This window comes from Aulonocara stuartgranti (assembly GCF_965226115.1).
Source record: "Aulonocara stuartgranti genome assembly, chromosome: 14".
NCBI classification, from domain to species: Eukaryota; Metazoa; Chordata; class Actinopteri; order Cichliformes; family Cichlidae; genus Aulonocara; species Aulonocara stuartgranti.
Genome location: NC_138950.1, coordinates 29,067,752 through 29,082,738, shown reverse-complemented (window position 1 = coordinate 29,082,738; position 14,987 = coordinate 29,067,752). Strand labels below are relative to the sequence as shown.

The 14,987-nt window shown below is 38.5% G+C and overlaps 3 protein-coding genes across 6 annotated transcripts in view; 1 reads left to right on the top strand and 2 right to left on the bottom strand.

Annotated features, from left to right (window-relative positions):
• Window positions 1-14,987, bottom strand: part of LOC309688232 (protein broad-minded-like) — an 85,725-nt gene that overhangs the window by 8,435 nt on the left and 62,303 nt on the right. The window lies entirely within an intron of this gene.
• LOC309688238 (protein broad-minded-like) overlaps window positions 1-14,987 on the top strand; it is a 60,464-nt gene that overhangs the window by 39,511 nt on the left and 5,966 nt on the right. For 2 of the 4 annotated variants that reach the window (XM_082503845.1, XM_082503843.1), the window contains exons 4-9: window positions 5,971-6,089; window positions 7,361-7,480; window positions 7,738-7,826; window positions 11,970-12,057; window positions 13,474-13,592; window positions 14,866-14,985. In XM_082503845.1, coding sequence (XP_082359971.1) covers window positions 12,003-12,057; window positions 13,474-13,592; window positions 14,866-14,985 — 294 coding nt within the window. In that variant the 5' untranslated portion in view covers window positions 5,971-6,089; window positions 7,361-7,480; window positions 7,738-7,826; window positions 11,970-12,002. Of the gene's footprint in view, window positions 1-4,707; window positions 5,088-5,970; window positions 6,090-7,360; window positions 7,481-7,737; window positions 7,827-11,969; window positions 12,058-13,473; window positions 13,593-14,865; window positions 14,986-14,987 lie in introns of those variants that run through there. The other 2 variants (XM_082503844.1, XR_014271004.1) reach the window with 2 other exon arrangements.
• LOC309688225 (spastin-like) lies at window positions 9,498-11,949 on the bottom strand. Its single transcript, XM_082503806.1, has one exon. It carries the CDS (start codon window positions 10,823-10,825, stop codon window positions 9,704-9,706), a length of 1,122 nt encoding a protein of 373 aa, XP_082359932.1. The 5' UTR covers window positions 10,826-11,949; the 3' UTR covers window positions 9,498-9,703.

Sequence of the window (14,987 nt, the reverse complement as noted above, 5' to 3'; positions counted from 1 at the left end):
CTGGCCTGCTCTCCTTTTAACTGCTCCATCCATTTTCATGGTTGTGGTCAAAATATTTTCGGCATGCTGTGAGATTAGTCCTCAAAATCATCCCCCAAAATAGACTACTTCAAAAGAGATTTCACCCTCAGCTTCCAGCTGCATGGCATCTGCTGTAACTTACACCAACTCGACTTAAGAGTACTTTCATCACATTTTTTATAAAAGCGCTTCTACACAATATTACCCAGCCACAAATAAAGCAGCCAGGTGGCCGAACATTAAAGGGACTGTTCTATAAATGACAAGTTATGGGTTCAATCCTGAAGCAACCATATGTCCTGTAAATAGTGTCCTTGAATCAGACACTGACCTCCTACTGCTTACTCTCGCTAAACTGCTCTGGATGAAGCATCAGCTTAAATGCTTAAGATGTAAATAAAACAGGAGGAGACTGCTGGGAGCACAAGGGCCTGTTTCTAGCAGAGAGGGGGAGAGAGGAGTGAGGCGGCTCTGAGGGACAGAGCCTGCATGCTAACATAACACTGAATGCTGATCAGACTCTTAACGAAGAGACTGCTCATCGTTCTCTGGCGTGAAATAGGATTACCATATGTTGGTTAAAGTCCTGCTAAATGTAAGCCAGCAGTAAATGCTAACAAGGACAAACTGATCAAATAAACTCACTGCGTTACTTAGATAAGGTTGTATTTATGGGGATGGAAATTTGTATAATTTGTAGATTTTAGCATGTAAAAAAATGGAGCTATTTTTAAAGGATGACAAAAAATCTAGAAAATGAATGTAATTCATTGACATTATTGTATCATAGTTTGCATTGTTCTGACCAGCAGTGTCCTGCAGCTCCCTGTGAGCACTTAATGAAAGAGGTTATGGTTTAATGTCAGAGCAGAGAACTCACAGTTGTCAAATATGATTTTGCTCTAATATGCACCATGTGGCGCTGTATGTTTTCTGTGATTGGAGGGTAGTGTCACTGCAGCTGTCACCCCAGCCTGCTCTCTGCTCTGCCTCGGGAAAAAAGCAGCAGAGATACAGATGTAATTACTTGACAGAACAGCAACACTGTATGAAAATGTGACAATTTCATAAAACCCACTGCAGCAAGGGTAACAGATGATACAACACACAATACTGTGCACAACTCTTTAGGCACAGATGTTGGCAGCGAAGCATGGTGAAGCATCCCGCTGTTTTAGTTTTTGTTGTTTTGGGGGTTTTTTTGCAGAGAGCATGTCAAAACTAGAGACTAGAACTACAATTAGATCTTTTATCATGCAAAATAATCAGATCGCTTAAGTTCATTCTGTAGCGTGACAATGACCCCAAACAGAGCCAGAGTAATAGCTTCAGAACATGTACTGAATGTGCTTTATTAAAGGGTTTTTATCAGACTGTGATTTACGTTTACTTCACCTTATGTGTTCATTGTTGAGTAAAAGCTATTGATACCAATTATTTTTATACTATATCCTCACTTCACAGTGAGAATCAAAATCTGTTTCTTCTTTCTTTTGTACTAAACATGTTCTCACACTCTGGAGCCATTTTGGTAACATCTCCAGGCACTTATTTGTCCAATTATTTTTAAGCTATATCTATATTAACTTTAATTTCAGTGATCATAAAAGTTATATACTAGAATAAAAACAGTTTTAAAGTTTTAGAATAGAATAGGATAAACCTTTAATACTGCACAGATGAGAAATTTGGGTGTTACCCAGCTCTTATGGCAAGGGGAATATAAAATATAAAATTGAAAAATTTATAAATTATAAAATTTGCTGACTTTGCACCAAAATGGCTCCAGAGTGTGAGAACATGTTTAGTACAAAAGAAAGAAGAAACAGATTTTGGTTCTCACTGTGAAGTGAGGATATAGTATAAAAATAATTGGTATCAATAGCTTTTACTTTTACTTTTACTGTTAGCGCCGGTGTCCTTCTATTATAGTGATACTAAACAAGGCAGGAAATTATATTTTTATTCTACAAAATGAAATGAATGTATCTACTCTGCAGAAGTGTTTGTGAATTTCAACAGATCGATTAGCTTGCTGCATTATATGTATGAACTGCATTTTTATCAGTTGCAGTTTCACCATCTCAGTGCCTAATGCTTCCCTCTTGTGGTGTCATGGTGGTTAGAAATAAATATGATATGTTATATGAAGTATATAATAAAAGCAAAGGCTTCACGTAAAGAGGGATTGGGACAGCTTTTAAGCAGGGTGACCTGCAGTATCCCACTGATTAACAGCCTCAACTGACACGTTCATGATGACTTTTGCTTTGTTCCCATTCCTCAGATCGATTTTCCCTTTATAAGGTTTGCTAAACCAGATGCTATATTTATGCTAAAAGTGGCCATAAAGAGTAAGGTCAGAAGGAGGAAAGGTAATACAGCAATGAAGAATAAAGGCAAAGTCAAAGACCGATTCCAGCTTTAAAAGCTATCTATGTATTTTTTTGTACATAGATTTATATGAAAAAGATGATCTGATTTCTAGCAGCAAAGGGCACATGCAAAAAAGCATTGGCAGGATAAATTCAGTTAAAGCAGTTAAATCAGTGCAAAGGTACAGAAAAATACTTATATTAGTTTGGAAATCAACAAGCAAAGAAATCCAGATAGATGTGATTTTTCCCATTCAATAGTACTTTTAATGTTCATAATTAAAAATGCTTTTGATTAATTTTGTCAGTAGGAGTAAAAGTTTGATGATTTTTTTCTCAGTGTTACTGCTCCATTAATAATAAGTGTTTAATAATTAATAATAAGTGAATCCAAGTTTTACCCCAATGTTTCCACCATTCCTCTCACCTAACCCTCATTTCCTCTTCAGGCCTTGCCTTTCAACCACACACACCCTCTACAGCAAATTAACAATATCTGAAAGTCATGTCCTTAAGAAATAAGAGGGGAAAATCGAGTTAAGACCCAACACAGGACCTGAAAGGTGCATCTAGCCCTTCAGCTGATTCATCTACCGTTTGCTGAACCCTTGTCAGAAATTGTTAGAAGAAGAAGAAGCTATTCTTAAGGATGGGAAACTCTTGATTGATGGAATCTTGAATATAGAAAAGTAACAATGGATTTTAATCCACAATGTAATGCCATTGGGAAAGCATGTGATTGGCAAATGCATCATTTTTCAGGATAGCAATGATCCCCAAAATACTGTCAGTACAGTAAAAGCATACCTGGATAGAAAAACATACAATAGAACAGCATCAGTCATGGCTTGGCCTCCCCAGAGCCCAGACCTCAATATTACTGAAGCAGTGTGGGATCATTGTGACACGAGAACGGAACAAAAGGCGGACAACACCCAAAGACGTGCTCTGAATATCCTTCAAGAAGCCTGGAAAACTGTTCCTGTGGAAATGACAAGAAAACTAGAACTGAAGAATAACAGTTACAATGCCAAATATTGACTTTCAAGCTTGTTATATTGTTATAAACTCTATTTTACGTATATTTCCATTTATGTTTGCACATGTTCAATAAAATCATTGCTCCTGAGGCAACGAGGAATGGCTAAAGATTTCTGCCACTACTCCATAACAAACATCAACTAAAAGTGTTTGATAAATGCATTCTATTTGCTTTTTTAAAAATCACAAAGTGAGAGATTTTTTTTCAATTTAAGTGAGCATTATGTTAATGTTTTAAATGTCATGGCATAGGATCAGATCGCTTCAAAGTAAATTATATTTTGAAATGTACAATCCCTTAAACACTGTGTCCTGATCTTGAACTAATAACTACTGAGATCTCAAGTCTACTGCATAATAAGACAAACAGCACCATTTAGAAAATTTCTTTTTATTGCAAGTATTCTTAATGCTTTGATGTTTTGTACAGATTTTCATATTTACAGTGATAATTAGTATTCGTCTAATAAATAATACAACTGAAAGTCATTCTCTAGCCTACATGTTTAAATATTGCACGTGCAAAGTATGTATAATATGTGCTTGTCCAATAGATATGCTGTCTTAGCAGCTATTTACAATGTTACATAAGAAACAAATGTGGGATCCAACCACCATGCTACTAAAGAGACACTGTGCGTTTCCCCTCCAAAACAAACCCTCCACTTCAGTGATGGAGTCATGCAATTATTCTACTGGGGTGAAGACAGTTTAATTACAGCATCACTGCAATAACAGTATCCATCCAAAAAAAAAAAAAACATCAAATAAAATTTTAATTATTTCTAAATAAGAAATTCGTGATAAAACAGTTTTCCAATTAACCACTACATAACAGTAGTGTCTAGTTCTTATTTGGTAGGAAATGTCCACCAGTGCTGTAACGTTTTCAAAAATAATAGTAAAAGAAAAAAAGCATTTTGATGAAAAACTAAACCAGCGTGACCTACTGTACAAGTTTGTTTAGGCTGCTTTTGCAGCAGTGCTCTTTATAAAGTCTCCAGGGTGTGATAGTAATAAATCATCTGTGAATGAAACCTTTTACACGTTTAAAATCACTTTGTCTGCCATAGGCAAGAAATCTGTTCCTATAAATACACCGTTTAATTATGTGTTCGCATTGCAACTGCTGCTCTGCCAGAAGTGTAGGTAGAGCAAAGTCAACCTATACATTATACATATCCTCATATTTGAACATTCAATATCAATATATTTTCCACATATTGTGAATATAACGCTGAGTGTGCAGAGAGGGAGAAACACGCAAACACCGTGACGAGACAAGAGCACGGGCAGTGTGATGTTACTTCACCTCTAGATGGCACTATTGCACAACCTACAACCTTCTGCATCGTTTCACTGGAATGGATGACAAGTACAGTGCAAAAACAATAACAGGAACAAACTGAGTCCGATATGATATACATATTTATGCCAAAAAAAAATGCCCGTTTGATCTTGTGTTTCCATGTAGGAACAGGGAAAAATGTCTATATTGTGTTGTCTGGTTCACCTCGGCAGAGTTCTATGGCTTTGGCAGGAGGGTTGAGAGGAAACAGAAAGGGCCTTTACCGCCTGCACCTGGCATGTTTGTGATGAAGCAGCTGCCTCTACTCCTGCTGAGCCTCCTCCCTGTACCTCTGAACCCGAGTGAGCAGAGAGCACCGACGGTCATGCACACACACAGATACTGTACACTTCAACAGACACTGGAGATACAAATGATGGGCCATTTGCTAAACCTGCAGCACACACTGCTTTCTATGTGAAAGAACCATTCTGTGAGAAAAACTCTACTGCTCATTTGATCTATGACCTCTGAAAAACAGTTCATGATTTCCATTACTATTCAATTATAAAAAAAAAAAAGTACATTCCCTGGGTTATACAGCACTGATATGCAAAGCTTAATTGTATATCTGTAACTCTAGAACTGCAGTATTTATAGTTTTCTTAGTTTAATATTTCAATTTCATATTCTTCTTCTAAGTATAAAATCCCTTTTGTTATATTTGTCTCGTTAATTTAACTGAAATACACTGAAAATTGCTCACAAATTAAGGTTTATGTGTCAATACAAATGCAGGTTTTATTGCTGGGAGCTTCCCGTGATGCACTGACTATTTCTTCTTCCATGACACTAATGTTTTGTCTTTGCTTCATCATTTATGTACTGTACTGTATCCCCAGTTTTCCAGCGAGGGCTGCGTACATTTTGATTGCATTAACGTTTTTATCCAGCCTTTATGTGCAAGCTTGAGCTGCAAAATTCAAATGTAGTTACTGACAGGCCAAAGTGCAACAGGGAAGAGATTAAATGGGATCAAAGGGAGTGGCATTATAAATTCCTTCCTTCCTGAGATTCAAATCCTCCAATCAAAACGGTGCCAGCAATGCAAAGACAGATTTCTTTAAAGGATTGCACACAATAACAAAGTCAGTCGTTTATTTATTAAAGCACTGTTAATAATTTTAGTTGCTGCTATTTCAAATAAATGTTTGGTACAACAAATTTCTCCGTGTTCTGTCTCAGGCTTTATTCGGGCCCTGGTACTAGAGCTATGGTCTGTTCTTGAGTGCAGCAGTGACGACATCAGAGTGGTCCGTCCCAAACCAACTCCCATTGACCCCACAGATAGGAGTTGCATTAAGGTATTGTATGTATGTGCGTGCGTGTGTGTGTGAGAGAGAGGGAGAAGGAGAAACTTCCTGGAGCCCACAATGCCCCAATTTTTAGATATCTACATAATAGTACAGACACAGATCTCTTAGAAGTTTTGCTTTTCCATCATGTTTTTAGCTCACTGGTTACAAAGGTGTTTAAATTGATTAAAATTAAATTGATTCCAATTATTATTAACCCAGGACTCAGAATAGTGGTCCATGTGTTGCTGTGATACCAGCAGCCATGTAGAAAATTCACTTGTGAATATTCATATTTAAGAAACTGGCAATAGTGATTTTGTTAACAAGAAAGGCTTTTTGCTGATTGGTTTATGGGTGTCTGGGCAAATAAGCCTTACTTTCATAAGACTGCATTTTTAGTTATGTTTTTGGCAGAATTTCTCTCAGGAAAGCTTCAACAAGCTCCAGCGTGAGCCTGTCTGTGTGTGTCTGATGCTTGGCCTCTGACAGCAGCCAAGTCATCTCTCTCAGAGAGACTAGCCAAGTGAATACGGACAGCCAGTGATGTGTAAACTGTGTCCTGCCACAGGCGACTTTAAAGTCTGCCTTATCAGTGGGTTATACATATATGCTGAGGTCAAAGGAAAACTAAATATACACACACCAGCACTTTGGTGAATTAACTCGAGTCTTTGCTTTAATCTGTGCTAAGTACAGTAGGAGGTTTGGTAGTACATATGAAGATAAGTTCACACATGCACAGAAACATCAGAAGACACATGAAAGTATAGATATTTCTATTTTAGAAAAAAAAATCCATCGTATCTTGTTTTTTTCTTTACGTTTCTTTGAAGCTGTTTAATATAATCTAAGTTGTAGCTCGTTTGTGCAAGTGTCTCTCTTTTTTTCCTTTGATGCTTTTGATGATATATTTTCCCTGTTCTACCAGACCCAGTGAAAAATGCAGGGAGCTTTCCTGTAGTTTAATATTCTTCAGGCTGCAATAGGTTTCTGCTCAACCACTCTGCTCAGAATATATGTCTTATTCAGTTTTGAGAGTGTGGTAAACCATGTTTTATCTTTGCAATCATAAATTCTTTTTACATTTTGTTTTGCTTTGAATACTACAGATATTATTTGTCATATTATCGGTAGTGTTTGTAGTTGAATAGTGTTATATTATTATTATGTGTTAGGATTTGATCAATCCATGACGTGCACAAATGCATTCACAATGGTCTTTAAAAGCAAATACATTTTTTCTCTCTAACAGCTGCTGTATTTACTTTCCTCTTCAGTCCTTCCTGTACTTGGTCAACCTCCTCTCCTCTTCCCAGTCGGTGTGGCAACTGCTGGGCCGACAGTCTTTGGCCAACAAAAGCGAATACACCCTGAGGGAGATGCCAACCTCCATACCTGTAAGTGTTTTTCTTCTTCTTCTTTTCCACACACTGCAGGTTTTTTTTGTCATCCATCTGAGGGCATGTTTGCACTTTTTATTTGGCCTCCAAACACCACCCACCCATTTGTTTTACTTCAAACGCATTCAAATAAACCCTCTCACACTGAGACTGATATACGTTCTCCACCTTACCCATTGTAAATTTCCACACAGTTTTCGTTTTGCACCCTATCCGGTGCATTCTTGTTCAAAGCCTCTCATTTTACTCCACAGGATTTGATTGACAGACTGATTGCCGTGAATTCGGATGGGAAGATTCATTCTCTCTTCCACTACGAAGAGAGTCACACATTCGGCCTAAGGTGGGATTCATTATTTTTTTCATATTACTTAACATCAGTGGGGAAGTAGACGATATCAGATTATCACCTGGTGACTGCACACACACTTCAGCCTCTGGCAATAGGAGACTGGCATGGTGACGTAATCGGCCTTAAAATGCGGCCTTTAAGGCTGCAGACCCTGAATTGGGATACAGCCTCTGAATCGCTGCATCTTGTAGCTGTGTCGTCTTAAATTGGTCATGTGATTTTGACGCGCCGGCGCGTCCGGCAACCCCAGAGGTTTAACTTAATATTTAAGTGTCTCTTGGTTTTAGACTAGTTGTTTAGTCTAATTTGATGTTTTAAACCAGAAAAGGAAGAAGAGGGCTTAGAATTACAGGTAAGAACCTCAGTGGTATGTGATAAACTGTAAATGTAAAGCTTACAGGTCAGTCCTCATGTTTTTAAATCAGATTTTGAGTCTGTACATGGCACATTATGCTTTTGCATGTTGTGAAATGTGCTGCAAAACAAACTGAGGTAAACTAACTGGTTTACTGTGATGGATTTAAAGTGCGTGTGACTGGTGCGCAGTGGCTGTGGTGCTCACGGTCAGAGTTCAGTCACAAAGAGGGTAACAGAGATGAATTTAAAGTTAAGGTGATGGTGCTTAGATTCATTCACAGACTGAAACCTTCACACCAACTTTATCCTGTGTCTCTTAGTTTTAGACTAGTTGTTTAGTCTATTTTGATGTTTTAAACCATATCACAGGGTTTTTACTTCACCATTTACGGGGTTTTAACAAGCAAACAAAAGACAGATCGTGATGTTTGAAAATGTTTTGGAAATATTCTTTAAAGATTAGATGTAAAATACGCAGAGGATAAATTCAATTGGTTTATTAGTTTATTACATAAGTTGAAAAAAAGTTAAACAAGTAAATAAAGAAACAACGTAAAAGAAAAGTAAACAAAACAAATCGGTAAATAAAGGAAAATGGTAATAAGAAGGGGAAAAAAAAGAAAAGAGAAAACCCCAACAATCCCCTCTGAGCAAGCACTAGGCGACAGTGGGGAAGAAAAACTGCCTTTAAACGGGCAGAAACTTCCGGCAGAACCAGGCTCACGAGGGGCAGTCAACTGCCGGGACTGGTTGGGGTGAAAAAAGATGAAGGAGAGAGGGAAGAAGTGTTAGGAGAGAAGGGGAGAGGAGAGGTGAAAATTAAGATGGAACAGAGGTGGAGGGAGACGAGGTGACGTCAGCAGTAGAAAAAATAGAAAGAGTAGAAAAAGCAGGAGTGTCCCTCCTCCAGAAGAAGCGGAAACGTTTTTTCTTCTTTTCCATGAGCTTTTCCACGACCACTTTTTTCTCTAGGATGAGGGTTCTCAACTGATCGGTTGTTTCTTCAACTTCCTTCTCAAGTTTCTGGCATCTTTGCTCCATTTCTTTTAATAGATTGCACTTGTCTGTATTTTGCTGTTGTTTTTCCTTGTGCATCTTTTCTAACTGCTCATTTCTTCTTGTGATTTCTTGAAGCTTACGCTGCAGGTCTTCATTTATTTTCTCTTGTTGCTGCTTTTGTGCAAGCATTTCAGCGTTTTCACACTTCAAGTTGTCTGAGTTCAACAACATCTCATTAATGACCTCTGAGTGTTTTTTCGCCATTTCATTGATCCTACGCTGCATCTTTGAACATCGTTTTTCCAATACTTCTCCTTCCAGTTCAGGTGTTCTGTCCTTCATTGTATTAATTTGTTCAGTTGTAGATTTCTTCTCTCCAAGTCCTGGAGAATACGTTTTTTTTCTTTTTCCTGTTGCTCTTTCTCTTGAAGAAGCTCTTTATTTTTGCACTCTGTTTCATCCAGCCTGACTGGATTTGGATTTATTGAAGAAGGACCACCAAAATCTTTGTTCTATTTGGTGTACATGTTAAGAGTTGCTGGACTAACAGTTGGTTTGATTTGCTTCAGAGAATCCTCAAAGTCTTTTATCTTAATGTTGCGCACCTCAGCAGCAGCTATAACACGGACTTGTTCTGGTGCCAACTCTCTTATTGGGCCAAGTGCAGCATCTTTGGCTAATGCTGTCAAATCGCTCCCTGAATATCCTTCAGTCACTTTTGCAAGACAGGACAGTTCGTCTTGGCTCAGTGGACTCCCGTGCGTTCCCAAAAGATTTTTCAGCAGCGTAAATCTTGTCTTCTCATCGGGTAAGGTCACATATACTCTTTTTGCAAAGCGCCTTAATATTGCTTCATCGAGCTCCTGGGGCCTGTTCGTTGCTCCCATTACAAGTACTCTGTCATCCTTTCCTGACTGCAACCCGTCAAACTCAATGAGGAACTCAGTTTTTAAACGGCGAGAGGCGTCGTGCTCCCCCTCCCTCCTTTGACAGAGCAAGCCGTCCACTTCATCGATGAAGATTACTGAGGGCTGTCTCTCTCTTGCAACTGCAAAGAGTGCTCGTACGAGCTTCTCGCCTTCTCCCACATATTTGGAGGTCAAACTAGCAGCACTGATGTTGAAGAATGTTGCATTAGACTCTGCAGCAACTGCTTTGGCGAGCATGGTCTTCCCATTTCCTGGTGGGCCAAATAAAAGCAAGCCACGTGCAGGAGCTCTCAGACCAGTAAAGAGATCAGGTCTTAAGGCAGGAAGGATGACAATTTCTTGAAGTGCTTGCTTTGCCAGATCCTGCCCTGCGATGTCATCAAATGACACAGTCGCTCCACTGTATACAATTTCATTTGTAATTAAGCTGACCAGTTTACTGTCCACATTCTTTTTCATATCCCTCTTCGGGGGCTGTTTCACAGCTGCCGGTCTTCCATTCTGAGTTTTTCCCACCCGAGCGGTTTTCTTTGCATCAGTTATTCTTAATGGAGGTCTTACAGAAGTGGAGGGTCTGATGGTGGTGGAAACACCTGCGGGTTGACTTTTAGGAACTGACTTTGGCTTACTTGCAATTGTTTTGGTCGACATTTCTCTTGCGCGACTTCCCCCCTGTTCACAGTCATAACACGGTAAACTAGTCATAAACGAAAACGTTTAGGCTATTTATCGCATTTAAAGGTCTTTCTTTGGGACAACGTCACAGAACACAGAAACGTCACAGGGCTTTGGAGCGTGATGTTACAGAGGTTTACAAATACTTTCAAATATAGCTCTGGTCGAACGTTTGAAGGCTGCGAACAAACTGACTAAAACTTGCTGCTCCTGACCCCTATTTATAGAAAAACTTCAAAGGCTCAAAGGCATGTGCTTGTGACATCATCACATGTCCTTGTGACATCATCACATGTCCTTGTGACATCATCACTCTTCATGAATCAGATTGTCACATGACATTTTAGAATGGGGATGTTTTTTTTTAAACCGTTTTCAAATTTAACCCTCTGTGGTCCAGGGTATAATTGGCCGTTCTTGACTATTTTTGATTTTACCTCTATATTTCACCTTTAAAATATGTTTTTCTTGCCTTATTTGGCACCATTATTTTCAGCACAACCTCAAATATCTGAAATTTGAGTTATTGTTTTCATTTTGGTATACTATATTAGCACAGTTGATCTAAATTAATAACACAATAAATTGTGTGTGCATCTCCTGTTTTGTCATGGTTGTATGTCCCGGTTCGTGACAGGCTGCATGAGCTCATCTGGTGGGAGTGTAGTACTGTAGTATTTCAGGCATAAAAACGTGGTTTTCACAGACCTTGTCACAGGGTCTGAGTCTAAGATTCAAATTGTAAACACACAAACACTCAGGCTTGCTGCAAACCTTAGCTGATCCCCCGTGGGCTTAATTTACTGCCATTGTTTACGCACCATTGTAATTGCTTCTCTAGTTTGGCATTACACTTTAATTATGGAATGTAATTATATTTTGTCTATTTTTAGTTGTGGCATTGTGTTGTAATTAATGAAGGGCCTGCACACTCCAATATCAATTTACAATTTAAATTCTCCACAGCATGTTTAACTACATTATGTTGTGCCTTTCCAGAATCCCAGATTTACTTACACATCTCCCTTTATGATACATTAGTACTACATTTGACCTAAACCTTTTCCATCCTTTTTCCAAACTCTCATTCATTTTTTACCTGATAACCAAAAACTGTGATAGTGAAAGGCTGAAATATTTCTAGGGGTATGAGATTTCTGTGTGTTTTCTGTAGGTGAGCAGCTGCGAGAAGTTTGGCTACGGGGTGATGGTGACACAGGTGGCAGCAACTGCTCCGGGAGTTGTGGCTCTGCACAGTTCAGGTACTATTGCAGTTATTTGGACACAACAAACACTTGTCAGCTGTGATGCTTAAGGCTTATATTATAAGTTGTTGTTGTTGTTTTTGTGTTGTCGGTATAAAGGAGACTTAAGGCAGCTTAGGGAGAAATGTATTTGTCAAACCGTTTTTGTTTGGGTAAGAAAGAGTAAGAAGAGGCGTTCTTTTTTGATAAATGGATTCACATATCAGTTGTATACTGATACTAGGTTTATCCATATGCAAAAGGCTCCAGGAAATACCGTACTCTTGTCAAAAGAGGTCAAAAAATGAAGCTAGTGAACAAATATTTTAATCCTGCATTCTTTCTATTGGCTAGAAGGGGCGACTCAACTGGTTATGGGAAAAGAAGTCTGATTACTTATCAGCCCTTCGCTTATAACAGCACCGCTGCGTTCTGAAACCTATTCTCTCCTATGACTTTACCCACGCAAGAACAGTTCCCTGCTGTGTTGAGCAGCGCTGGCTGTGGAGCACTCATGTGTTCCATGATGTGACATATGTTTGTGCCATCGATAAAAAGGCAGACTGACAGAAAGAAGGATGACCTCAAAAAGTGATATAGTCCAGACAGAGCTTACAAATGATGGGCCATTTGCTAAACCTGCAGCACACACTGCTTTCTATGTGAAAGAACCATTCTGTGAGAAAAACTCTACTGCTCATTTGATCTATGACCTCTGAAAAACAGTTCATGATTTCCATTACTATTCAATTATAAAAAAAAAAAAAGTACATTCCCTGGGTTATACAGCACTGATATGCAAAGCTTAATTGTATATCTGTAACTCTAGAACTGCAGTATTTATAGTTTTCTTAGTTTAATATTTCAATTTCATATTCTTCTTCTAAGTATAAAATCCCTTTTGTTATATTTGTCTCGTTAATTTAACTGAAATACACTGAAAATTGCTCACAAATTAAGGTTTATGTGTCAATACAAATGCAGGTTTTATTGCTGGGAGCTTCCCGTGATGCACTGACTATTTCTTCTTCCATGACACTAATGTTTTGTCTTTGCTTCATCATTTATGTACTGTACTGTATCCCCAGTTTTCCAGCGAGGGCTGCGTACATTTTGATTGCATTAACGTTTTTATTATCCAGCCTTTATGTGCAAGCTTGAGCTGCAAAATTCAAATGTAGTTACTGACAGGCCAAAGTGCAACAGGGAAGAGATTAAATGGGATCAAAGGGAGTGGCATTATAAATTCCTTCCTTCCTGAGATTCAAATCCTCCAATCAAAACGGTGCCAGCAATGCAAAGACAGATTTCTTTAAAAGATTGCACACAATAACAAAGTCAGTCGTTTATTTATTAAAGCACTGTTAATAATTTTAGTTGCTGCTATTTCAAATAAATGTTTGGTACAACAAATTTCTCCGTGTTCTGTCTCAGGCTTTATTCGGGCCCTGGTACTAGAGCTATGGTCTGTTCTTGAGTGCAGCAGTGACGACATCAGAGTGGTCCGTCCCAAACCAACTCCCATTGACCCCACAGATAGGAGTTGCATTAAGGTATTGTATGTATGTGCGTGCGTGTGTGTGTGAGAGAGAGAGGGAGAAGGAGAAACTTCCTGGAGCCCACAATGCCCCAATTTTTAGATATCTACATAATAGTACAGACACAGATCTCTTAGAAGTTTTGCTTTTCCATCATGTTTTTAGCTCACTGGTTACAAAGGTGTTTAAATTGATTAAAATTAAATTGATTCCAATTATTATTAACCCAGGACTCAGAATAGTGGTCCATGTGTTGCTGTGATACCAGCAGCCATGTAGAAAATTCACTTGTGAATATTCATATTTAAGAAACTGGCAATAGTGATTTTGTTAACAAGAAAGGCTTTTTGCTGATTGGTTTATGGGTGTCTGGGCAAATAAGCCTTACTTTCATAAGACTGCATTTTTAGTTATGTTTTTGGCAGAATTTCTCTCAGGAAAGCTTCAACAAGCTCCAGCGTGAGCCTGTCTGTGTGTGTCTGATGCTTGGCCTCTGACAGCAGCCAAGTCATCTCTCTCAGAGAGACTAGCCAAGTGAATACGGACAGCCAGTGATGTGTAAACTGTGTCCTGCCACAGGCGACTTTAAAGTCTGCCTTATCAGTGGGTTATACATATATGCTGAGGTCAAAGGAAAACTAAATATACACACACCAGCACTTTGGTGAATTAACTCGAGTCTTTGCTTTAATCTGTGCTAAGTACAGTAGGAGGTTTGGTAGTACATATGAAGATAAGTTCACACATGCACAGAAACATCAGAAGACACATGAAAGTATAGATATTTCTATTTTAGAAAAAAAAATCCATCGTATCTTGTTTTTTTCTTTACGTTTCTTTGAAGCTGTTTAATATAATCTAAGTTGTAGCTCGTTTGTGCAAGTGTCTCTCTTTTTTTCCTTTGATGCTTTTGATGATATGTTTTCCCTGTTCTACCAGACCCAGTGAAAAATGCAGGGAGCTTTCCTGTAGTTTAATATTCTTCAGGCTGCAATAGGTTTCTGCTCAACCACTCTGCTCAGAATATATGTCTTATTCAGTTTTGAGAGTGTGGTAAACCATGTTTTATCTTTGCAATCATAAATTCTTTTTACATTTTGTTTTGCTTTGAATACTACAGATATTATTTGTCATATTATCGGTAGTGTTTGTAGTTGAATAGTGTTATATTATTATTATGTGTTAGGATTTGATCAATCCATGACGTGCACAAATGCATTCACAATGGTCTTTAAAAGCAAATACATTTTTTCTCTCTAACAGCTGCTGTATTTACTTTCCTCTTCAGTCCTTCCTGTACTTGGTCAACCTCCTCTCCTCTTCCCAGTCGGTGTGGCAACTGCTGGGCCGACAGTCTTTGGCCAACAAAAGCGAATACACCCTGAGGGAGATGCCAACCTCCATACCTGT

Excerpts from the sequence above, each read along its gene's own strand:
- LOC309688225 (XM_082503806.1), bottom strand. The coding sequence starts at position 10,825 with ATGACTAGTTTACCGTGTTATGACTGTGAACAGGGGGGAAGTCGCGCA.